We start from the raw sequence: 26,095 nt of genomic DNA on the forward strand, positions 1-26,095 counted from the left end.
TTTTGATCAAAACACTTATTAACCCTTTTTTATTATTTTAAAATTAATTCGTTAAAATTGCAAGAAATCCAACTACGCAGAGACAAGTGGTTTACCGATTCAGACTCATAAGTTGCTATGGTTTCATTGAAAACCATAAATGAATTTTCTTACAAAAACCTTGTTAACTACTGCTATTAAAGTAACAACTTTATCCCGGTTGGAAAGTTTATTGAATTAACAGACGCGCCTCTAATCCACAAAAATACGACCTAAAAGTAAAAACAAACAACTTCTCTTAACTAGTTTTACACTTGCGATGTAGTTCGACGCAGCCTATCTTTGATGTCATAAATAAAAACAAAAAGCATCGAACCAGTCTAGTCCCGATCCCAACTTAATTAAACTTGTTAAGTTTGACAAACTCTCGCATATTGTGGACGGCGAAAACTTGAGACAACTTAATATAAATGAACTTCCATTGTCTGTCATTATAATCCAGAAAAATTCTCTTCATTTTACAGTTGAGAAGCGATTACTCGACCATTAATCCTAGATCCTCTCGCAATTTTTCAGCGCCTCTGAAATCTATGACAACCGATGAAAAGTTACTTTTACGTGTGTGTTATAAAGTTATCGCCTCTGCGGATTTTTATTTTTTGTTTAGGGCTCGTTCATACGTATTTTCATTTCCCATGGAAGCTCTAGCGTGAGTAGAAATCTAAATGTGTAGTGGCTTGTGATATGCGAGAAGTTCGTTTGGTGCATCTTAGTGTTTAATTAATTCTGGCGCTATGCTAGCTTTCATATTTCAGTGCAATTACCTTTCTTGTTAGCTACACAATTACAGTACAATGCATAATTCATTTGTAAACCCGCATGCATTACGGGAAGCCAAGCTTCATAAATTCACTAAGACACTAGTAAAAATGGAACTCTATTAGTCGTCATGATTTATATTCTAGTTACACTACTGAAATTTGAATTTCATAGAATATCTTCAAATGCTTTCTAGATTTCAGCAGATCTTCACGTTTTCAGCTACATTTTTGCATATTAGACACGTTGTGCGAATTTCCTTGGCAGGAGGACCCCTCGCCTTCCAATATTCCAGTTTTATTTCTAAGAAAGGTCGCCCTAAAACGCTAACTATGATGCCCGGATCTTAGAGGAGAGCACGTAAGCAGGACAAAATCGAGCAGAAGAAGCTGTACGCGGATATAACATCAGGAAAAGTTTTCTTGACTCGACCAAAATGAAAAAGCAGCGATAAAATATATGCTTCTCGCTCCAAGAGACAGCGTGGGGGCGTCACGACGTTGGGGACGCTGATGATACCGAATTCTAAGGGGAAACTGACGACTGCCTGCAAGGGCCGCTTAGAATTTACACAATGCAATTACTCTTTGGAAAGTATGTCTGAATTTATTCTGTCACAAAGTGCTATAAATAACAAAGCTACTATTGACTTTCGGAAAATTGTTTTCGTTAAGGATTTAAAAAAGTCACTACTAATGGGGTATTTATGCGACGCCTTTTGTGCATACCACCCTCTTGTGAAGAATTTATGGGTGCGGGTTTTAATGAGGTGGCACGTCGAAGAACAGGATGCATATCAGAAACTGAAATGTTTAATATATTTTTCCTTGTGTTTATTTTCTTTCTTCTAGTTACTTGACACGTCTGAAACAGGAATTAGCATACTGTGAAAGGAATGTTCCGGTTAAATAACAAAGCGATGGCATTCAATTGATAGCACTTTTTTTACTGCACATCGTGGTTAAATTTGATCTCCTTTTCTATGGAGTAATTCGTACTAAAATACACATCCATATAAAATTATGTATTATGAAAAATCTCAAAAGTAACAGAAATTTTTTATTTAAAATTTATTCAGTGGGATTAAATCATAAATATCGTTACTATTTGTGAGAAATAAAGATGAATCGTTTCGAGTAATGAATAATGATAAAAGGTAGCTTTTAGCTCAGGTAGCATTTAATTATCATATTATCAATGTTTGAAATGACTTTGTTAACTTTCTGGAGGAAACCACTAAATGATGTCTTACAAAATTTCTAGTGTCCGTTTTATAATTACCTAAAATTTTGTTGAATTTGAACTAAATTTTTTAGAACAAACTGCATTCCGTATTCTTTAAACGAAGTTTGTGTCAATATTTTAATTTCAAATTTAAAAAATATTGAAAGACACATTTGCACGATAGCCTTGAAATTTATTAGAATTTCGGAAATTTGAAAAAATTTTGTGTTTTGCTGACTCTGAAATACCAAAAAAACATGAAATTAGACATTAAAATTAAATATTGGCAGTATAGCTCCGAAAAAAAAACAACATTTATCTATCCAAGAAATTATGAGTTCTTTACTGATCTCCTCTGTCTGTTTCCAAACATTCGGTTCATGTTATAATTTACTCATAAAAATACTTCCAAACGAAAATAAGTCAGCAGTCTTCCAGATTTTTTATTGAGGAGGAAGTCAGATTGCAATTTCCGACGACTCTCATCAGTCGACAAAATCTTGAAATCACGTCATCATTTTTACTTCCTGAGCGTAAGCTAAGGAAGTATTGTAATCGAGTCCATTGGACGACTGGTTACTTTTATATTTTCTCCAGATCTCATGACTCCTAGTGTACGTTAAAATAGGTCTCCAGTTTCCGTCCGTCTGTCTGTCTGTCTGCCGTTTGGCCCGGTTTTTATTAGACAGATAATTTCCGAAATTACTGAACCTATTGTTGTAAAATTTTGCGTGTCTATTTAGGAATATTGTGTGTATGGTAAAACGCTAACCAAAATTTGGATAGTCATCCCAACTAACAATAGGATGACATCATATCCAAAATTTACATTGGAAAATATTATTTAAATTTTATGAAATAAGGTAGTGCTGCAAATGATTATCCCAAAAAGTGATGATGTCATTTTACAATTTCTTTAAATTTTATAGAATTACGTACTCCTGCATGTGTGATTTATGAATCCGTCTCGAGCTTTTACAATAGGCATCCAGATTTTTGAAAAACAAATCAAAATGACAGAACAGCATTTTGCAATTTTACTTTGAAATTGCAAAACCGAATACTCTGAAAATTTTCAAGAGTTTTAAATTTATGGTAGCATGATAAATCGTTAATCAAAATTTTTTCGTTTATGTCTCACTAAAAAAAGATGACGTTATTTTACAATATAAGAATTCAAAGAATATTAAAAAAACCTATTCCCTAAGTCTAAATTGCTTTGTATTCAAGGTTTAGATAATGAAACATTCCTTACCATGTTTAATTATAAGAGTTTGGAAATGAGACGCAAATTGCAGTATGTAAAATCTGTATATAAATTGTGGCATGGATTGATTTTTCGTTTACGCCCTCCCAAAAGAATGATGACGTCATCTTATAATTCTCTCGAATAAATGTTTTTTTTATTTTATAAAAAAACAAGCTTCTGCATGTGTGATTTATGAATCCGCATTGAATTTTCACCTTTGCCATCCAGATTTTTGGGAAAAAAATTTAAATTTTATAACAATATTTTACAATTTACCTTTAAAACTTAATCTTTAAGATTATTAGTAGCAATTAATCAAAATTTGTCTGCCATCTTACAATTTTGCCAAATTAATGTTCTTCAAAATTGTTTTTGGAAAAAACTCAGTGTAGTTAATTAATTAATTAATCAGTCCTCGCTTCTTCGTTGAGGACAGAAAATTAATCAAATTTAATTGTCTTTTAATCGCTGTTGCTCGTAATCTGAACGTGCTAATACATAGACGAATTCTTTCGAAGTACAAACATAAACAGTCGAAGTTAAGCATGTACAGAGAAATTGAGAATATCTACAGTTTTCCGTTGATTATCTGCTTAAGAGCAGCCGCTACGTTTGTCTCATGGTGTTAGCGATATATATTTAGAATGTAGCATCTCCATTATTAACAGACTTATTGTTATGAAATTTTAAATGTAACTTGTCCACAACTTTCACTAGTTTTTTTTTAACAGTTTATTATCATGGTTTTTTATTTTTCTGAATTTTTTAATATTTAATATTTTTTTAATTATTATAATTTTAATTTAAAATTTCAATTATTTATAGAAATTTTGGTAAGCGGTTTTCACCACTGTTTTCAGCTTGCAAAACTTTAAAAATTGTATCGATCTATTTTCGACTGTATTTGTTAGCACTGAGATATAGTAAAAATAAACGCTTAGTAGTTTCTAAAACATAAGCTTATTTTTTACTGTGTATCATTTCTAACAAAAAAAAGTCGACGATATATCTGGTATGATTTCTGAAGTTTTGCAAGCTGAAAACAGCGGTGAAAACCGTGTTCCGAAATTTCCTTAAATAACTCAGATATTGATTTTTGAAAATGCGTAATGCAAAAATTTCATAAAAAAAGTATGATCACAAACAGTTTTTAACAATATAATTATATATAATATAGTTATATAAAGGAAGTTATAGACAACTTATGTTTAAAATTTCACAACCATAAGTCTGTTAATAATGGATACATTACATTCTGAAAATGTACCGAAAATTCTATGTAGAAAACGGGCTAGTAGTTGTCAAGTTGTCAGCAAATGAGTTACCCTCTAACAGAAGAGAGGGTGGGTGGGTGGAGTTAGTAGCTGCCAAGTTAAGACTGAGTTTGGCAAATGATATACCCTCCAAGAAACGAGAGGGTGGGTGGGCGGGGCTAGTACCTGCTAAGATAAGACTGATTTTCGCAAATAACATATCCTCTAAGAAAAGAGAGTGTGGGTGGGTGCTTGGGTGGACCTAGTACCTCCCAAGAAAGACTGAAATACTCTCTAAGAAAATGAAGGGCAAGTGGAAAGGGCTGGTACTTACTAAGATAAGACTAATTTTGCCAAATGATATACCCTGTAAGAAGATGAAGAGTAGCAATTATTGGGTTATATTTTAAGAGCGAAGGAAGTTCTGTTGTAATACCCTTCAACCATTTTTTTAAAAGGGAAAGGAAAAAAATCTTGAAATAGTATAGTAGTTCTACCATTAAAAAGATAATCCAGAAAACTGTTACTGTGCAATGGCCAGAAAACGACCACTGAAGAGGAAACCTGCATTTTCGCATTCTGTGAGTTGTGAAACTCAAAAAAATATGAAATAGAACAATGATTTTCTTATAAAATTTTCCATTGCTGAGAAAGTGAGAAACAGTTTTAGTGTAAATAAGCCAAATAATGAAATGAAATAAATATTATCCCACTAAATTCGGTCGGTTTCAACAACTTTTAAAAAAGGAGATGGTGAAAACGAGATTGTGAATATTATTTTGCATACAAATGTCTTGAAAATATGGCAAATTATTTTTAAACCTTACCCTCCACGTATTCCACCCATATTTTAAGTTAATTAAAAATTCTCACCCAACAACATCTGCAACATTATTCGCTTCACTTCAATGTTTATTAAACGAAAGAAAGTCCCCCGAGTAAAATTTCGCGAAAACTAGTTTAATAACGGCAACTGTGAAAACACTAAAAGCTTTCTTAAACTTTTGCCATACATGTATCCAGAGCGGTTCCATTCCAACTTTACAATTTATATCCCGCAAAAACAATTTAATCAATTCTAAGTTTAGCATTTACGCTAGCAGCTCATTCCAATTCACAGCTGCAATAAGACAATACACACTTCTTTTGCATAAAATATCAACCAAAGCAAACCTTATAATACCAAACTGCTTTGCATAATTGTTAAATGATATTCAAATTTATGCTGTCGTCTTAACCTCATTGTTAACGCATGAATCTCTCAACAACTGTACAAAGTAGTCCGTCAGTTTTAAAAACGAGGCGTAGGCTGGCCTTTTCAAACTATCACAATTGAACGTAAATAAAATTATTCAGTTTGATGTCTTGTGAAGGACCGAATTCCGACGTGACGCTTTTTCTTTTTCAGTTCTCGGACGATAGCTAACAGAAACATTCTGTGTTTTCTTGGAGCTTCGGGAGAGTGATATCGGAAATGGGTTCAAACACTCCTACAAATTAATGACGTCATTTGAAAAATATATCTTTTTATAATTAGTGAAGCTTTTCAGGATGCGTGTCGGCAAAAGCTAGGGAAGGTCCGCGTAAATAACTTTAAAGAATTTTTCTTTTTTGGCCGGTGTCTGTAAGATAAATAGTGGTCGAGAGCGGCTGCAAATACAGAAGAAATCTTTCGTGTTGATTGCTCTATCCGGAATGGTTTATAGCTGCAGCTCACAGACTCGTATAAAAATATAATTAAGGGATAAACAACAAATAATGGTCAGTCGAGTTGGAAGTTGGGAAGCAGCGGCGCGGCTTTATTTCCTCTTCTTTCCTTTATTAAAGGAAATCATTCGTATTCTTGAGACACTTTTCAATCAGAGTGAGTTAATTTGATTCCGGCTGATATATAGTGTTATAACAATGGAAGGGGGGGCTAACAAATGGCGAGACTGTGAAAGGAGTGGGTTTGAGCCGACCGACTGATCTCTGAGATCCATATAAATGAAAGTCTGACTAAAAGACGCCTCATCGTGTCCAAATTTATTTAAATATATTCCTCGTTTGACGACGGCGACGATATCAGGTACGTCCTGCTGGATCCTGCGAATTTACGCCGAAATTTTTTATTTATTTTATTAAACATATAAAGTCCCTTGTCAAGGCGCAAAAAATATATGAAATGCCACAACTGCACGAATAACAGTCGGGTTAGATTGCACGGAAGGAATTTCTTCCGGAAAACCAATTGTGTGAAATAGCTCTTGATAAAAAGCTATAAATTTTAAGCAGAGGCCTCGCTTTCCGGGAGCAAATCCTAAAAAGGAACGGATTTTGTTTAACTCGGTTCGAATGATTAGCAATTAGTATGAATCGTACTAATGAGAAGAGACAAATTAATTAGCTCTTCACGTTGAAAGGATCTTGTTGCAAATAAATCACGAAGTTTGTATTAATTAAACTTCATCTTTTGATGATATCAATGAATTTAAAAATATAATGAAACACCAGTAGGAATCAAAGCTTTATACGCCAGTTATGTTATTAATTAAATAATGAATTTTTTGCTTTGCGACAAAATGATAGCTTGTAAAAGTTATTTCAAAGAAAAGTGGACATCGGAAACCGTGTTTAACCGAAAAGTGACAACTCTAAGCAAGGTTTTGTATATACAGGGTGGTTATTTTTCTTTCCCGTAATGGGAGGCCGTAAGCTATGAAACAAACAAAGTTTGCGAAAGTTTGATTATCCGTTCTGCGTGGAAGAATCTGGAGGAAAATTAAATTAAACAAGTCTTAAAAGCCTAAATAATTTCCCTGTTTTCTCCACCGTTCTGGCATTTAGATAACTCAATATCATTTAACACTGCAATTCAGAGGGCTTATAAAATTAGGAAATTTTTACATTATGGTTATTTTATCAGTAAAGACCAGTTCTTTAAGATTCTATAAGTGCAGTTTTATGGTAGGTACCCTTTGTTAACGTCAATATTCAATACTAAACCAAAAAATTAGTGATAGTTTAGTAACACCCAAATTTGGTTAAAGAATGTAATTTTAATAAAAAAAAAACATCCTTTACTCCTGACCATTCTACATCATTTGCATAAGTACATCCATAAGTGTAATATATAAGTTTCTAATTTTTTTTTATGTACCTATATCCAATATACAGGGTGACTCAATCGATGTCTCATTAACAGTTATTAAAGATGGAAGAAAAGTCAGAGTTGTACGAATCTTTGAGAAGCATACATTAAGATTATTTTCCACTGTACAGAGCGTTTTTTTTTCGAAACCTAGAACACAACTCAGTGTTTTTAAAAAGAATATCCTACATTCACTTAAAAATATATTCCTATTAGCCTTTTCCTGGGTCTCGTAACCACAATGATGTTTTTTTAAAATCTGATACGACGTTGCCAAGTTATCCTAATTTTTTTGAATTTTTTTAACTATGCAGGGCTTCACAAGAAAAATCGTAACGTTATTTTTTGGGATCTCGTATTGCAATATTTATGGGAAGATAAAGAGAGGGACACGCTTTATTATGGTAACAATTAACTAATATTTTAATATACAGAGTGTTTATAAACGAAAATTAAACTTTACTGTTTTCAAATATTGATATTTCAGTTTCTGCAGAAAGAACACTGGATTACAAAATAATAAAATAATAATAAAATACAGGGTGATGCAAAAATTACGTATATGCTTGATGATAGCTGTTAGGAAGGCCCTCAAGACCACAACAAATTGCGTACCTTTGCTTATTATTTTTTTTTGCATAACATAGATTTTAGAAATCACCCTACTGTGATTTTTTTCGGCCCCATGCATTGGGAAAGAAATTCAAAAATATTGGAATAACGTGAAAATGCTACATTTGAATTTTTCAAAAATAAAATATAGTTAGAAATGACAGTCAGCATAATAAAAAGTCTTTAATTTTTTCTTATTATGCTGATATTGAGGTACTATATTAACACTAAAGTCATTTTTAAAGACAAGGATTTCAACTTTGGTCGTTTTTTGGGCGGTTTAAAATTTTATGTAGATATATTATTATAGTTAATTTTTTGGGAAGCCCGAACAGAAAATTGTAAAAAATAAAAACATAAATGAAGCACAAGTACATAACGTATATCTTAGAATTTCCATTAATTGATTTTTGAAAATGACGTCATCAATTTTGTAGAAAAAAATGTTGGTTGATATTATATAAACGTTAAATCAGTACTAGTGTTTAACTAGCTTTTTTTGAATGACCCTGGATAAACCGACCAATACCATAATTTATTGAGTAGTTCAGAATTTATCGGTTCTCGACAACAGACAGACTGACGGTACGTGGTACTTGTGGCATTATAGTTTATAAATCAATAATGTTAAATAAACAAAATTATAAAATGAACAATTATTTATAAAAATTGGTTTTAGTTGCGGTATTAATATTTCTTCTGAAGTTCTAAAATAGTAATCATTGGCTTTAAGAACCCTATTTGGAGGTTTCCGTAAATGGCTTGGGGTTTTGATGCCTGGAATTCAAAACCGTGACCTTTGCGTGAAAGGATTAAGGATGCTATGAATTGAATGTCAAAGATGAAAGCACCCTAGTGAGTCTAGTAAGGGGTTTACTGCTATAATCTACAGCACTTAAATATACCTATAAGAAGTTATTCGGTCTATGTACACTATTTCAAAGTTTGAAGCTCACACCTAATCTAACCCATTATTATCACACTTGTGTGATTACACAAGTCGGATAACGCTTTATTGGAGGCAAAATTCACACTCGCTTGGTAATAACGTTCTTATCCCACACGTAACAAATAAGTGTCGCCATCCAGTCTAAAAATAAGGTGCTAAAAATTTTAGACATCAGACCTTCAGTTTTCTTATCGTGTATAAAAAACCACATAATTTTCATCGATATTTAAATTTGACAAAACGTGTTTCAGTACAAAGTTGTCGATCAAAAACGACGTTAATTTTTAATTCTGTTGGTTTTTTCAACTATTCAGGTGTGCGAAAATCAAATTAAAATCAATCGCATTTTTAAAAATAGACATTTCGTAACAATGGACGCGAATCAATAAAATTGAATCGACGTCCAACAATCAACAATTTTGTCGTTTTATTTTTTTCTGGACAAAAGATCGCAATAACAAAGTTGTGATGCATACATTAAACTTGCATTTAATTAAACCTCGAATGCACTATGAAATTTAATATAACAATGTTTCGCAACAAAACAACACTTTCTCGGAGTTTGACATTCCTGCTGAACACAGCGGTCGACGTATTTCCACTACCACGAACGCGACAAATTAATTAGCTCTCCAAGTCTGGAAACCCCAATTAAAAATAAATTGCAGAGTGCGCCACCAAAACTTCATGTCACCCTCAAAAATCCAGATTCTGGACACACAAACACGTACGTACACGTGTATGTGTAATTTCATTATGTCCAAGCTGAGCACAGCCAGACAACACATGCAAAAACATGAAATGAGCTTTTCACTGTCCGCGCCAGTCTCGCTTGTTTCAAATAGTTGGGCTTTCGAGCTTTTTACAAGTGTGACGAGGGTCGCTGGATGTAATAGCGGCATTTTTACAACTTCTACAGGTTTCATTATTGATGACAGCATAATTTTCGGTTGATATTCGCCGAATGAATGGCGGTGCGAGTGGGCAATCAGTCCTGCGGAACCTATTCCCGATTTTTGGGTCAAAAGTTGTCAAGAATTGCAATTTATCATCGCGTAGTTCCAGAATTACACCTGCTTTATTGCTTACGTGACAATCCATAATGAACTCATTTATATGTCGATGAAATTTCAAATTAAAGGTAATAATCCGAGGAAAAGACGGGCACGAATCGATGGGCTCGAAACACTTCAACGAGCTACAGTTTTAACGCCGGGACAAAAGATGGGGATCGTTAAATGAGGAAAACTTGAATTTCGTTAATTGTGGAGTAAAGTGTGCGTTATGAAACACTGTGAAGATGGATTTACGCAATCTTTGTAATATTGTATCTACTTTTGTGTCAAAAGGAACGGATTAAATTTCTAAGCAATAATCTAATAATAATCTAATTTTCACGAAGTTTTGATTTCAGTAATTATTTTCAAGAAAAAAAAAATAGACCAAAGCTATTTTGACAGAACTTTCTTCACCCTTGAGAGCAGTCCAACAAATCCTGCTTCTTTCAAAAATTATAAAATTAGATTTTTCGAAATTTTGATTTTTATGGTTGAAGGTTGTTTGACACAAGTTCCTTTGCCTCTGAACAGCCCAACAAATACTGCTCCTTTGAAAAATAATTAAACTTTTTTGACATTTTTTTATGATAACCTATAAGTTAAAACCAGTGCCGTAAATAACACCCCCACAGCTTTTTGATTTGATTTTTTCAGTCCTCCAATTTTTTATTTTTGTATTTCTTCAATTTTTTGACTTTTCTTTTTTTTTTATTTTTTCTGTTTCGCAATTGTCCAGTTTTTCAATTTTTCGATTTAAAATTTCTCGAGTTAATAATTTTTAATTTTTCAATTTAGCGATTCTTTAATTTTTCATTCCTTCAAACTTTCGATTTGCAATTTTTCGTTTTGGTTTTTTATTTTCTTTATTTTTTTTACAATTTTTTGATTTTTCAATGTTCCGATTTTATAATTTTTTGTTTTTTCGATTTAACTTTTTCAATTTTTCGTTTTTTCAATTCTTCGATTTGCAATTTTTCTATTTTTCATTTTTTTTATTTCTTCCAATTTGAGTTTTTATTTTGAAAATTTTCAGGTTTTCGATTTTCTAAATTTTAGATGCAATTCCTTATTTTTCAGTTTTTCAATTTTCAAATTTTTAAATTTTGCAATTTTTCAATTTAAATTTTTATTTTTTTAATTTTCCATTTCTTCAATTTTTCTGTTTTTCCGTGTTCTGGTTTTATAATTTGTCTTATTTTCAATGTGAAAATTTTCAATTTTTATATTTATATATTTTTCGGTTTTAAAATTTTAGATTTTTTTAAAATTTTGTTTTATCAATTTTAGATTTTTCAATTCTCGATTTTTCAATTTTTCTGTTTTTCAATTCATGAATTGCAACTTTTCTTTCTATCTTACGGTTCTATAATTTTTCGATTTTACAATTGTTGAGTTTGCAATTATTCTTCGATTTTTAGTTTTTAATGATTCAGTTTTTCATTTCTTCAGTTGTTCGATTTGGAATTTTTCGATTTTCCACTTCTTCTATTTTGAAATTTCTTGTTTTTTCAGTGTTTCAATTTTACAATTTTTGAATTTTTCATTTCTTCAAATTTTCGATTTGCAATTTTTCGTTACGGTTTCTTATTTTCTTTAGTTTTACAATTTTTCGATTGTTCAATGTTTTGATTTGATTAATTTTTTGTTTTTTCGATTTCAAATGTTACAATTTTTCGTTTCATCAATTCTTTGATTTGTAATATTTCGATTTTTCATTTTTGTTTCTTTCTTCCAATTTTACGATATGTAACTCTTCGAGTTTGCATTTTGAAACTTTTCAGTTTTTCGATTTTCCGACTTCTGGATGTTTCGATTTTTAGATTTTGCAATTTTTCAATTCGCAAATTCACCAGTTTCAATTTTTAATTTTTTAATTTTTCATTTCTTCAATTTTTCTGATTTTCAATGTTCTGATTTTATAATTTTTCGTTTTTTTCCATGTGAAATTTTTCAACTTTTAGATTTTTTTTTGTTTTTCAGTTTTTGGTTTTTGCAATTCTCTTTTTTCAATGTTTCTTTTTTGCAATTTTTGAATTGCAGCTTTTCTAGTTTTCATTTTGGATCTAATCTAATAATAATTATATATTTTTTTAACTTTTATAATTTTTCGAATTTACAATTCTGGCAAGTCTGTAATTTTTCGATTTTATAATTGCTGGATTTACTAATTTTTCGATTTTACAATTTCTTGTTTTCTCAAATTTTCAATTTTCCAATTTTTTCGATTTTTTAATTTTTCGATTCTTCAAATTTTTGCATTTTTCAACTTTTCGAATCAAAAAATGGAAACATTTCAAAATTGTAAAATTGAAAAATTAAAAATGAAAAAACAAAAAAGCATAAAATCAAAACTTTGAAATATCTAAAAACTGGAAATCAAGAACTTGAAAAATTGAAGAAATGAAAAATTGAAAAATCGTATAAAAATTGAGTAACGAAAATCGAAAAAGTGCAAAATCGAAAAACGAATATTGTAAACTCAAAATATTGAAAATTAAAGAAATTGGAAAATCGGATAACTGCGAAATGCATAAACTGCAAAATTCAAATATTTAAAAATTGGAAAATCGAGGAACTGAAAAATTGAAAATTTGAAAATTTGAGCACACGAAATTGAACACTGAAAAAATAAGGATGTGAAAAAATGAAAAATTGTGATATAAAATCGAGAAAATGAAAAGTAAAAAAATTTCGCAGTCCAGAATTTGAAAAATTTTAAAATCATGCTCGAAAAAATTCTAAAATCTAAGAAATAGAAAAAGGAAAAACTGTGATCAAAAAATTGGTCGAAGGGAAATAAATTCAGAATTTTTTAACAAATATAAAATTTGATTTTTCTAATTTTATTTTTTTATGATAACTTAAATTTATAAGTTATCATAAAAAACAATATTTATAACAATACATAAGTATATGTATGTAATGTTTCTTTTACAAGATTTTATGATGACGTCATCAACAGTTTTACATTGGCTCTTGTATCAGATGAAGTGTAATACTAATAATAATAGTATATTCTGATTTAATCAATAAAATAAATTGTACAGATAGACTCACCATATTGTGTAGATTTTCGATAGATTATTCAGCAAAATTTTGAGATGACGTCAACAGTTTTTTGAGGGGATATATAAACAGATATATTTTGATTAAAAATTTACCATGCTTACGATAACTTTAAAACGTCTGCAAGATTTCGAAGCATTCGGTGTTGCACTTTCTGGTTTAAGCAATAAAACAAACCGACTCATTTTTTTATTTTTTTTTATTCATTCTGTATTAAGCAATTCCAAAAAAATAAGAGTGAAATGATAAATCACAATAATTGTACACATTTTAGATTTATTCGGGACGATTTTGAGATGTCATCAGTTTTTTTGGGGGGAGAGGGGATAAACAAATATATTTTCGTGAAAAATTTACCACTCTTAATCTTGGGCCAAAAATCAAGACAGATTTAAAAAATTACACGATTATGTCATACAATTTAAAAGCCATTTACTGTGTCCTGTTTTGAAGTGACGTCATTATACCTATTGTTGGTTTTGTTACTTACGCAAACAATCATGATTTAGTTAAGGAAATAAAAAAAATTAGATAATTAAAAAAATTGTGGCTTAAAATAAAAAAATAAGATGGCTTAAAATAATAAGTACTTTTAAATATAAAGTGCTTCACAGGTCAACATCCTGATGTTAATACCAGCAAAAGCTGAAACTGTCGTAAATTTTCAGTCAAGTGTAGCCCCCAGTAATCTGTTCTAAAATCACGGAGATTTTTGTTTTGTCGTAAAATTAATTCTTGTAAAGTATCATACAAAATTACGGTTTAAAATTACCATCCCTGGGATCACCATGGGCGTCTAAATTAGATACACAAAGGCTGTTAATTTTAAACAAAAAGTCATAGTCTCTAATAAGATCGTCCCTGGAAATCCAGATTGACTGCAGCCGTTTGAAACCGAGGTAGTAAATCGCGAGCAAATTAGTTTCATTAGCTGAATAAAACATTAAGCTTACCGTGCAGAGCTTTGAGGTAAGCTTTTCCAGCGTTGATCATTTGCCGCGCTCCTGGATTAAACTTATCCAGGATATTCTGAAACAAAATAACAACATTAGTTTTCACGGCAAACATCAAGAGCATGTTAGAACAAGTTTTACATGTCGCCGATTTAAACCACATCCAAAACAAGGCAACTGTCATTAAAGCGCAGTCAAAGGCTCTTAAAACTTTAGAAAATCCTCGAGTATTACAACCGATATGGTTTCGTAGGGCAAACATCAATATTGTTCGGTAAAGTTTTCCCGTATTTTAAGTAGTTAGGAGTTAGCAGACAACATGTCCGCCTTATTGCAGTGCGTCGCCGTTAGGGGAGCTTTTCCCAATAAAAAGCTCACTATACCGTTTCCTTCCCGGAACCCTTAATGTAAATCCTTATAAATTGGGTAATTTAGTCCGTAAGTAATTAAAATATAAAAACCTCCGCCTTAATGCCAGGAATTTGTAATTGAGATGAGTTTTTGGGATACTTTTAAGCTTTTTATCCGGATAATTTGGCAAGTGCCGAATGCACTTTAAGCAAAGCGAGTGGAAGCATTTGCATAGAAACTTTCGCTAAAAAACCCAAAGTCACGCCAAAGAAGACAGTTTTAATCGAGTCGGGCGACGAATCGGCACAAAGCCAAATCGCAGCTTTATAATAACAGCGCTACTGCATACAAGCTAATAAAACAAACGGGATCAAATACACAGCTTTCATTAAAGCTTCTTTCTCATAAATATTTAAAACACTGTGCGAAGGCATGCTACGTGCTATTTAATAACACGCCAAAAGTGCGGTTAAATGCAAATATCGCCAAAACAGGAAGGAAAACTGCGATTGGCTTGCACCGCATAAATGGAAAGCTCTGAAGCCGCAAAGGGGATGTTTTATTAATATATTCGAATTAATTTTGGCATTTTAGAGAAAGTATGAGATTGTGCCGTGAAAACAAATAAACTCGATATAGACGGTGGATGTAGATGGATTTTCTCTCTCTCGGTTGCTTAATATGCAAGGTTTGTTCTCTTGATACTGGTAGAACTACGTTTTTAATGCAACTTGAGAATGTACAAGTAGTTGTGCAGAATTCGAAAACGTTTTAAACGGTTTAAAAACAAAAGTGAGAAACTAATAAATATACAAGATTAGTACATACACGAACTATATCAACTATATTGTGGAGTAATTACTTTTAACTAACTGTCTTCTTCCGCTTCTAAAATTAATTCACTGTTTCTGATTATTATTATAAGTGGAAATTTTTAAATAAGCAACATTTTCCTACGTAGCAGGTAAATGAATTATTCTGGTCAAGCAAAGTTGTTATATAAACATATTGTAATAAGTCCACGGTAAGTATTACAGTATGCAGATTTTGAACATACATATTTTCAAATTTCTTCCAACACGTCAGAATTTTGCAAAATTCAATATCAAAGGAATTTGATATCGTCATCTCAAAATTTTGCGTGGAAAAACTATGTAAATTTTATGAAATAATCTACTCCTGTATTTGTTGTTTGTGAATCCGCCTTAAGATTCAGATTTCCCCAAAAAAAATTCAAACTGTACATGGTGATTCAGAGTGCTACTGAATAATTGTAGTAGCGAATTACATCGCAAAAAATAAGTAAATAATGTTAATGAAAGTGTAGTTATCAGGGAAAATTTATAAAAAAATTTAAAAAATTTGGAAAATGGGTGAAATTTTCGGAGAAATGAGCAGCAAATAACTGGTACTCAAAATCTATAAAAAAATTCCTTTAGTCAAGTTTTGAAGGTGATCCAAAAATAGTCGCAGATTTCATAAGTAATATTGTATTGAAAAAATTGAGCTTTTGTAAACGTTGTCTAAAAATCTTCAAACAATTCTGGAATATAAATATCGACGAGTTCATTCGAAAAACAAAGCATGTTTATGGTCCCAAACTCAGGTTTTCGAAATATTGTGTTTGAAAATCAATTTTTTTTTAAATCTCGGCAGTTGTCATTTTTCGTATAAGCGATTCTGGAAAAACGGTAGAAGTTCTTGAAGAAAAGCTGAAAGGAACTTTTGGAGGTCGCAATCTACAAAAACAATACCTCTAGCCAACTGTGGAAGATAATCGAAAAATGGTCAAAAATTTCACAAAAAATTATTCCATACAAAAATAATTGTTTTCCAAAATTGCCAAAAATACACAAAAAATTATGGGATATAAATCTCCACGAGCTAGAGCAAAAAAACGTTGGGGGTCCCAAAGCAAGATTTTCAAATTTTTCGGTTTTAAAATCAAATTTTTAAAATATACCAAAAATGTTACCCAAAATGACGCCTGCAATTCGAAATCAACACAAAACTGTTTGTTGGCAATTTTTAAAAGTGCTCCGAAAAAATGAAAAATTTCAATAGGGGAAGGTATTGAAAATTTACGGGTTTTTAAAAGTTGTCTAAAAACATCCACAAAAAATTCTGAAGTATAAATATATAACGACAAGCTGTTAATTGATCCAGAACTAGATTTTGGAAATTTTCGGTTCCAGAACTAAATTTTCAGAATGTCCCAAAAGTTGCCATATTTCATCCTTGTGATTCTAGAAAAATCGTCGAAATTTTCGAGGAAATGAAGCCGAAAATGACATTGGGTAATTTTCAAAAATGCTGGAAACACGGTAAAAAATTCAAAAATGGGAGATCTTGAAAATTTTAGCCTTTTGCAAAGTTGTCAAAAATTACAAAAAATTCTGGAATATAAATCTCGATAAATTCGAAAAACAGCCTATTTATTGATGGTCCAGACTAATCTTTTCGAAAATTTCGAAATTTTTCAAATATATACCAATTCAATTTGGCGATTTTGGAAAAGTGGTCCGAATTTTCGAAGAAATGTTGCCAAAATGATTTCTCCAAGTCGAAATCAACAAAAAAATGTTTTTGACAAAGTTGCCCAAAAAAACACAAAAAAATCTGGTATATAATTCTCAGTAAACTATTTCGAAGAAAATTGAAAATGTACCCTAGCGATTTTGGAAATTTTCGGTCTCAGAACCAAATTTTTAAAATATCCCATAATTTCATCCTGGTCACTCTAGTAAAGTGATTGGAAAATGATTTTTACAAATCGAAATCATAAATAAATTTATTTGGGTAATTTTCGAAAGTAGTCAGACACAATTAAAAATTTGTAAGGAAGGACTAATAAAAAATTGAACTTATGAAAAAGTTGTCTGAAAATCTAAAAAAAAAAATTGAATATACTCGTAGATATTGAAGAGCTGATTCGAAGGACATATTCTGTTGATGGACCCACACCAAAATTTTCGATTTTTTTGAAATTTGTTGATAGTTGAACGTTTGTTTTGGGGGGAATTTTAGAAGTAAAATAAAATTAACTAAAAACATCTTAACCAAAAATGTTTTTGACGAAATGACTATTGCGTGGAAGATTTTATCATAAAATCTAATTGAGGAAAACGTAAAAGTTATAAAAAGGATTTCACACATACTATTTTTGCATCACGTGGAAATTGTATTAGTGAAAAATCTTATTTGTAATTTGACAAATCTTTACACTTGTGGACTTCCGAGGAGTTAATGCCATTGACTCATGGGATTTTAATACATTTTCAAAGTGTAATATCTCCGTTATTAAGAAATTTATTCTTATGAAATTTTAAATATAACATGTCCAAATTTTCTTTATATAATGCAACAGTAGTTTCTTTTTTGAGTTAATCTTCTTTTTAAAATTTTGGTGTAATTTTTCATCACGTGTTTTATTTTAAAAATCAATGTCTCAATTATTAATGGAAACTTTGGAACATGGCCTTTACCACTGTTTCTTGTTTGCAAAATACTACAAACCGTGGGAAAAAGATTCTTTTTTTGTCTGAAAGACGCAAAAAGAGCTACTTTTTATTGTATCCCATTTCCGACAAAAAATTTGTCAATATTTTTTCTACGATTTATAGTGTTTACAGTTTTGTAAACTGAAAATAGTGATGAGAACGACGTTCCGAAATTTCTAGAAATAATTGATATAATGATTTTTCTTTAGATCCGAGATGAAATATTTGATCAAAATTTAAAAAAACCAGATGACGATAAACTTTTTTTATTTCATTTATACAGTTTTGCTTTCTTTCCCCACTCGCTATGTTTTGCTATGATCTGGCCGGACTTGAGCAGATCTGACCGGAGAGTGACTGGACTAATCTGACCTGGTGAGATTTGACACAATCTGATCCAACCTGATCTCATTTAAGTTGCCTAGATTAGACCGGACGAGACCAGACGACACCAAACCAGATAGGACCTGATTTGACCTGACCGGACATGATCTGACCTTGTTGAACCTGAGCAGACCTTATCTGACCTGACCTAACTTGTTCGGACTTGAAGGACCTGACCGGAGCTGACCGAAGCTGGCCATGAACACAGAATATGATATCGTGTTAAATAGATTCCTTCAAATTGGACTGAAAAGATATTTGTCCACTAGCAGAAATACTTAATACTTGAACACAGAAAGACATGGATTCCAGTATCTTAGACAATAATCTTCCGATATAATCTGCGCAAAAGTTAAGCGACGAACTGGATAATAATAATAAATTTTATACAGACAATAAATAAAAAATAAAAAGTTGAAAACGTATTGCTTTGAGCTATTATTCCTTTTTCGAAATCTTGTATTTTCCACGAGCTACTTCGCAATCAGTCATTTATAAAAACCAGAAATGCAAGTAATTAAAACGCATTTCCAAAAGAGGATTTATACTGAATCTATTACAAATCCACGGAACGTGCATCACCCGGCTTTTAAATTAAAACGCTCAACTCTTTCATATTCATTCTAGTTTCAAATATTAAACGCATCTAGAAAAACTCATCACGAAATATTAGATCCGCACATTTTACCATTCAGACGAGCTATTAAAAAATTGCCTGCGTGCTTTCAGCAGCCAGCATTAAAGCATTAACCCGGTAAATTAATGATGACATCAGTAATAGCGTAAGCGTTCATCATTCTCGCAATCTCCTTTCACATCTTTTAATACCGCAACGTCAGATCAACACAACGAGTTAAACTAATATTGTAGGTACAACAAAAACATTAAAAAACATATTACGTGAGGCGATCTTTAGAACGTCGCTCCGGGCTATCACCCGGAACCCGGACACGGCAATGCTTCTGCCCGTTTCTGATAACGCAAATGCCAGACAAGCCCCACTCGGTGGGCTCAACTAATAAAAACACGATTCGCTTTATTTACATACACGCGGATACACCGATAAATTTAGGACTTCCCACCTAATTTTATCGATTGTGCATCCGGATTCGGGTGATTTGTTTAAAATAGCCGTGTTTAAAGAACAAACACGCTGATATTAATTCCTGTGTTTGTTAGGTTTATATATTTCGGCCTACTGCGGATTTAATTAAATTCAAATTATATTGTGGAGAAGTTGTATCATCTAATATTCGCTGCAAGGGCGAAAATATTGCGTAATTACGAAAGATCTGACTCACTGGCCCTGCAGTGTGTGCCTAATCCTTGTCTACAACCTACGCTGCTATGTTGGAATAATAATGTACACAAACTTCCGGAAAACCGGAAGTTGGGTGGTTGTTAACTAGACAAATTTCTGATTACGGGTTCTCGTGATTTGTATTTTTCTGATCCGCAGACCCTTCAGATACAGGAAAAACGGCATCCTGATTACGAAGAAAATCGGTGAAGTTGTTGATGTAACTACATCAAAAGTAATAATAGAAGATTAAATCAACCATAAAATGGCATTTAAAAATATGCGGCTTCAATAAGGTTTAAAAAATAAGTCCTTGAAATGACGTCATCACCGTTTTGGAGAGATTAAATATGGTAATTTTTTATGTAAGCCAAGAAATTTGCTGGATATTATCGTTTTAATAAAAATATGATTGATGTGTTCTTATTTCTGTTTTTAACGTATAATTACTATTCATAATCTACCACTACTGCCACCTAAGGTCAGTGAGATTGTTGAATCTTCAAACCTTGCCATATTTCAAGAGAAACAGCTACACATTTTTTGATTTAAAAATTTTGACGTCACCAAGGAAATTTGAAAGTAAAAAGTAGCAAAAGAGATAATGAAAGAAAATAACAGTGCGAAAAGTACACAAGTTGGAAAACAAAACCGGAAAAAATCAATAAAATTTTATTGATCAAAATATACAGAGTGCCCGATGCTCTAATTTCTAATTAAATTCTTTAACTCGCTCAACACTCAGGGGTACAATTTACAGTCATTTACATACAACGTGTTCCACTGACGCACTACACACCAAAACTATAATTTTTTTAAATGGAACACTATATATTTTTACAGAATTCTGTACTTAAGGAAAAATGATTTTTGATCACCAGATACGTATATCCATTTTTAAGAAAAAAAAAAATGTGACTCTGTTAAAAATTCACAGCTCCACCATTTTTAACTATGGAGGTTTAGAATGTTGCAGAACATTTTTTAAAATTTTTTATGTTTTTTAAATTGAACATTTTGTGTTTTTATAACATTTTGGGGTTTATTTTAAAAACAATTCCAAAAAGCTGTTACTACAAATCGCAATAAATTTGGTATTTAATGAAGAGTTCCTGAGGAATTCGTTTAATTTTTTACATCCCGAGCGTAAATTAAGTAAGCAAGTTCGTTCGGTCAGTTGTCAGTTGCATCTTTTCTCGACGTTTTGTGACCCCTAGAATACAAAAAAAAAATGGACTCCCGTTTCTGTCTATCCGTCTGTTCGTCTGTCTGTGTCAATAATATCCGAAATTACTGGACCGATTGTGGTCAAACTTTATCTGCATATTAGTAGATGGTAAAATGCTAGGCAAAATTTGGTTAATCATCGCCACCAATAATTTGATGACATCATTTGAAAGAATTCTACTTTAAAATGATTTAAATGTTATACAATAATACACTTCTATACTTTCGCTAAACATACAACTTTTCGCAAAAAAATTAACACAGTATAATAACATTTTACCATTAACTCACACGTTTGATGCTTAAACTTGGCCGTGTGTTTCTTTTTCTGTTACGCCGTGACTAGTGTTATCTATGTTAATGACGTCACACATTTTTTATTGATCAAATTAAGAGCGAGTCGTCACATTTTCTCGAAAAAGTGAGAATACGCACGACCTTATTTAATAATGACAAAATAAGAATATAACAATAATGTTTAATTGCCATTTCAGTTAGAATGTACAAAGATATGATTGTGTTGTTTTGTAATAATTTCATAAAATTTCCATTTGCCTGATATAAAGCGAAGGTACAAATCACCAAAAATCGAGCTGGCAGTTAAAAATGTTTGAGTGCCGCAGTGTTTTTTTTTTAATTCGGGAGACTCTTTGGTACCCATGGTGTATTATTTTTGGAGCCCATGGGGATTTTTTTTGTAAATTATTTAAAACGATTTTTGGGGGACTTCTATGTATTTTTGGAAAATTCTGACTGACCTGTTTTTGAGTTAGTTTTGGTATCCCGTTTTTTTTTTTTTGAAACATTTAAAACAATCTTGATGTTCTAGGAATTCCCGTTTGGAAATAATTTAAAAGGGTTTTGGAACCTCTAGTGTCTTTTCATCCAATAATTTAATTCAATTTCTTAGAAGATACGTCATTTGCTAAAATCAGTCTTATCTTAGCAGGTACTAGCCCCGCCCACCCGCCCTCTCCTTTCTTAGAGGATATCTCATTTGCCAAAATCACTCTTGTCTTAGCTGGTATAGCCACGCCCGCCCACCCTTTCTTTTCTTGGAGAGTATCTGATTTGCCAAAATCAGTCTTATCTTAGCAGCTACTAGCCCCCCCTGGTTGTTATGGTTATTGTCCTAAAATAGTTGCCTCTAGCCAAATTTCGAAGTGGCCCGAAAATAGTCGCAGATTTCATAATAGCAGAGTATTGAAAAAGTTGGATTTTTGTAAAAGTTTCTTGTTTATGGTCCCTAACTCAAATTTCCAAAATATTGTGTTCGAAAATCAAATTTCTTAAAAATCTTAGAACTTGCCATTTTTGATATAGGCGATTCTGAAAAAAGGGATAAGTTCTTGAAGATAAGGCGAAAGGCAGTTTTCGAGGTTGAAATCTACAAAAACAATACCTCTAGCTAATTTTAGAAGGTAGTGGAAAAATTGTCCAAAATTTCATTAAAAAAAAATGTTTCGTATTCAAAAGACTGATCCTTTTGTAAAATTGGCAAAAATTCATAAAAAATTGTGGGATATAAATCTCCACGGGCCAAATCAGAAAAACGTTGACGATCTTAAAGCTAGATTTTCAAAATTGTCTGTTTCAAAATCAAATTTTTAAATTATTCCAAAAATGGCCCATATTTCATTTTGTTGATTTGGGAAAAGTGGTTGGAATTGTGGAAGAAATGTTGCCCAAAATGACTTCTACAATTCGAAATCAACACAAAAATGTTTTTTGGTAATTATCAAAAGTGCTCGGAAAAAGGTCAAACATTTCAAAAAGGAAAGGTATTGAAAATTTGATCGTTTTTAAAACTTGTCTAAAAATCCACAAAACATTCTGGGATATAGCATACATATATCGACGAGCTGATTCGAAAAACAAAGCATGTTTTTGGTCCCGTCTCAGGTTTTCGAAATATTGTGTTTGAAAATTAAATTTTTTTAAAATCTCGGTTGCCATTTTTCATAAGCGGTTCTAGAAAGTTCCTGAAGTTCCTGAAGAAAAGCTGAAAGCAACTTCTCGAGGTCTAAATCTACAAAAACAGTACCTCTAGCCAACTGTAGAAGGTAATCGAAAAATGGTCAAAAATTTCACAAAAAATATTCCATACAAAAAAATTGTTTTGCAAAATTGCCAAAACCACACAAAAAATCTGGGATATAAATCACCACGAGCTAAATCAACAAAACGTTGGCGGTCCCAAAGCAAGATTTTCAAAGTTTTCGGTTTCAAAATCAAATTTTTAAGATATACCAAAGAAGGCGCATAAAAAATATTACCCAAAATGGCTTCTGCAATTAGAAAGCAACAACGTTTTTTTCGGGTAATTTTCAAAAGTGCTCGTAAGAAAATACAAAATTTCAAAAGGGGAGGTATTGAAAATTTGCGCTGTTTTAAGTTGTCTAAAAATCCACAAAAAATTCTGAGATAGAAATATATATCGACGAGCTGTTAATTGACACAGAACTAGATTTTGGAAATTTTCGGTTCCAGAATTACATTTTCAAAATGTCCCAAAAATTGCCACATTTCATCTTTGTGATTCCAGAAAAAGACGAAAAAAAAATAGCCGAAAATGACTTCTGGACGTCGAGGTCTACAAAAAAATGCCATACGGTAATTTTCAAAAGTGCTGGAAACAGGGTCAAAAATTTCAAAAACGGGAGATATTGAAAATTTTAACCTTTTGCAAAGTTGTCAAAAATTACAAAAAATTCTGGAATATAAATCTGGATAAATTCGAAAAACATAGCCTATTCATCAACAATTCATCTAATCATCTAACAATCTTGAGGTTTTAGGTATTTCTGTTTGGAAATAATTTGAAAGGGCTTTGGAGCCTCTAGTGTATTTTCATACAATAATTTAATTCAATTTCTTAGAAGATACGTCATTTGCCAAAATCGCTCTTATCTTAGCAGGTACTAGCCCCGCCCACCCACCCTTTCTTTTCTTGGAGAGTATCTCATTAGCCAAAAACAGTCTTATCTTAGCAGCTACTAGTCCCCTGGTTGTTATGGTTATTGTCCTAAAATAAATAAAACGTGGATTTCAATCACCATCGTTACTAAGAAATCAGAAAATAGCCGGAGGTATTCACACATGAGGTGGGTGCAGTGTTGCCAATTTTATTTTTATAAAACTACGGTTTTTTCGTAATCTACATCACAAAAGATATTTGAAAAAAAATCAAAATTATATATCAACATTTTATAATTTAACATTGAAACTACAGAACTCTGACATCGTGGTAAAGATTTAAGTTTATCGTAAATATGGTAAATCAGGTTACATTGTGAAGCCCCAAAACGAAGTAACGAAAATGAGAACGTGTGAAAAGTTTACTGGATAAAAAAATTTTGTTGAAGAATCAATAAAAATTTTATTCTTGAATTTGTATTCATCATGCCCCCAGGTCACCAACATACCAAACGGTAAAATCCCCTGACACTTTGATCACACTTTCGGTATCTGAAAGGTGTATAGCATGCCCCATCTAGTATTTCCAATATCTGTAGATTGTACCTTTGAAGAGTAAGCATAAGAAGTGATTTTTATTTTAAGTGGCCATTAGGTAAAAACTGTTTTAAATTTTTTTAGGAGTTTTTTGTAAAGCGAATTTATATAGCAGTCTTGTAGGAAAATCTATTCTAAAAATAAAAGGTTTCTATTTACTATGTAACATTGGATGTGTCTTGGGCACTTAGATTAATGCCAGGTATAAGGTGATTGTCAATATTTTGACGAAAATTACTTTCACCGCTAACCGTTTTACTGCCACGTGATTCATTTAACTGTTTACACTTAGACACTGCTGGGTTCAAACATATCGAGCAGTACCTTCGACATATTTCGGGAGTTGAAAACAAACTTTATTACTTAGGAAACTTGGCTAAAGCAATTTTTTTCTAAAAAAAAACTAATACATTTAATAATTGGGCTTATTTGTCAGTTGCTTAAAACAATTTAAGACAATAGAAACCATGACTGATTATGCATAAGAGAGTGGTACAAGAGGAAAGTGCACTTAATGCTTTTCTTGAGTAAAAATTGTGTACAGCATTTACAGCATACCAAAACCCACTCTTCTAATGGAGTTTCCGTTTAGTTACACACCCACCACATATTTAAATAACAATACAGTAGAGTATTGTGCTTCCTCTGGGTGTCTGAAGAATAGTAACAAAATTAAATTATCGGAATTGAATCTTTTTTTTCTTGGTTTTTTAATTCCCATAGTGTAAATATATCTACTGGTACGCTTAATTAGCCCTTAGGAATAAAATTTTGGACAAATTTAAAATATTATTTGCTTAACAGTAGCGTAGTTACAAAGTAGGTACGTAATTGTTTCGGTTTCAAGTTTTCCTGAACCCCCTCCTATATTTCTTATTAGACAATTTGGTTTTCGAGTCGAAATATAAAACAAAAAATTATGTAGTCGGGGGCAGCTAAACAGTCTGAAACGTATGTCATTTCTAACAAGGACTGAGGGAGAAATATTCAGTTCCTCGTAAACTAAAATCAATTATTCAAAAATCACATTTGGTTACCTCTAGAACTGGTCTAAACTACAAGAGTCAACGTAATGATATACCATGTCAAAATTTGACAGTTCTATAATGACACGTGATTAAATTACGACACACGTTTCATTCTCCACGGCCACCCACAACTAAAAACCTTTTTGAACGATCTTCAGTCAATTTTATTGCAAATGAAATAAACATATCATTACCTCCGACTGTGAAGTTTACTCATAACGAGGCGCTAATAGGATATATCACGCAAATATGACAGTAATGAGTTAGCTCACGTGCTTTAAGAAAATTTAATCTACGAACTGCTTTAACCAATTTATATATATATAAAAATATATACATTTGAAGCAAAAAAATATGATATGAGTGAGGATAAATTAAATTTATGTCACTGCCATTGCTAAATGTTAATTTCTATAGGGTATTGTTGGTTGCAGCTTCACATAAGTCTTGGAGAATTACGGCAGTCTTAAAATATTAGATAAAGCAGCCAGAAATCTGCA

The 26,095-nt window shown here is 31.7% G+C and overlaps 1 protein-coding gene across 3 annotated transcripts in view; it reads right to left on the reverse strand.

Annotated features, from left to right (window-relative positions):
• Positions 1 to 26,095, reverse strand: part of LOC135134821 (GATA zinc finger domain-containing protein 14) — a 246,291-nt gene that overhangs the window by 122,667 nt on the left and 97,529 nt on the right. For all 3 annotated transcript variants that reach the window (XM_064063657.1, XM_064063656.1, XM_064063658.1), the window contains exon 3: positions 14,293 to 14,368. In XM_064063657.1, coding sequence (XP_063919727.1) covers positions 14,293 to 14,368 — 76 coding nt within the window. The remainder of the gene's footprint in view (positions 1 to 14,292; positions 14,369 to 26,095) is intronic.

This window comes from Zophobas morio, unplaced genomic scaffold (genome assembly GCF_036711695.1).
Source record: "Zophobas morio isolate AGI-343-1 ecotype UQ-CSIRO unplaced genomic scaffold, CSIRO_AGI_Zmor_V1 ptg000024l, whole genome shotgun sequence".
In the NCBI taxonomy this organism is placed as follows: domain Eukaryota; kingdom Metazoa; phylum Arthropoda; class Insecta; order Coleoptera; family Tenebrionidae; genus Zophobas; species Zophobas morio.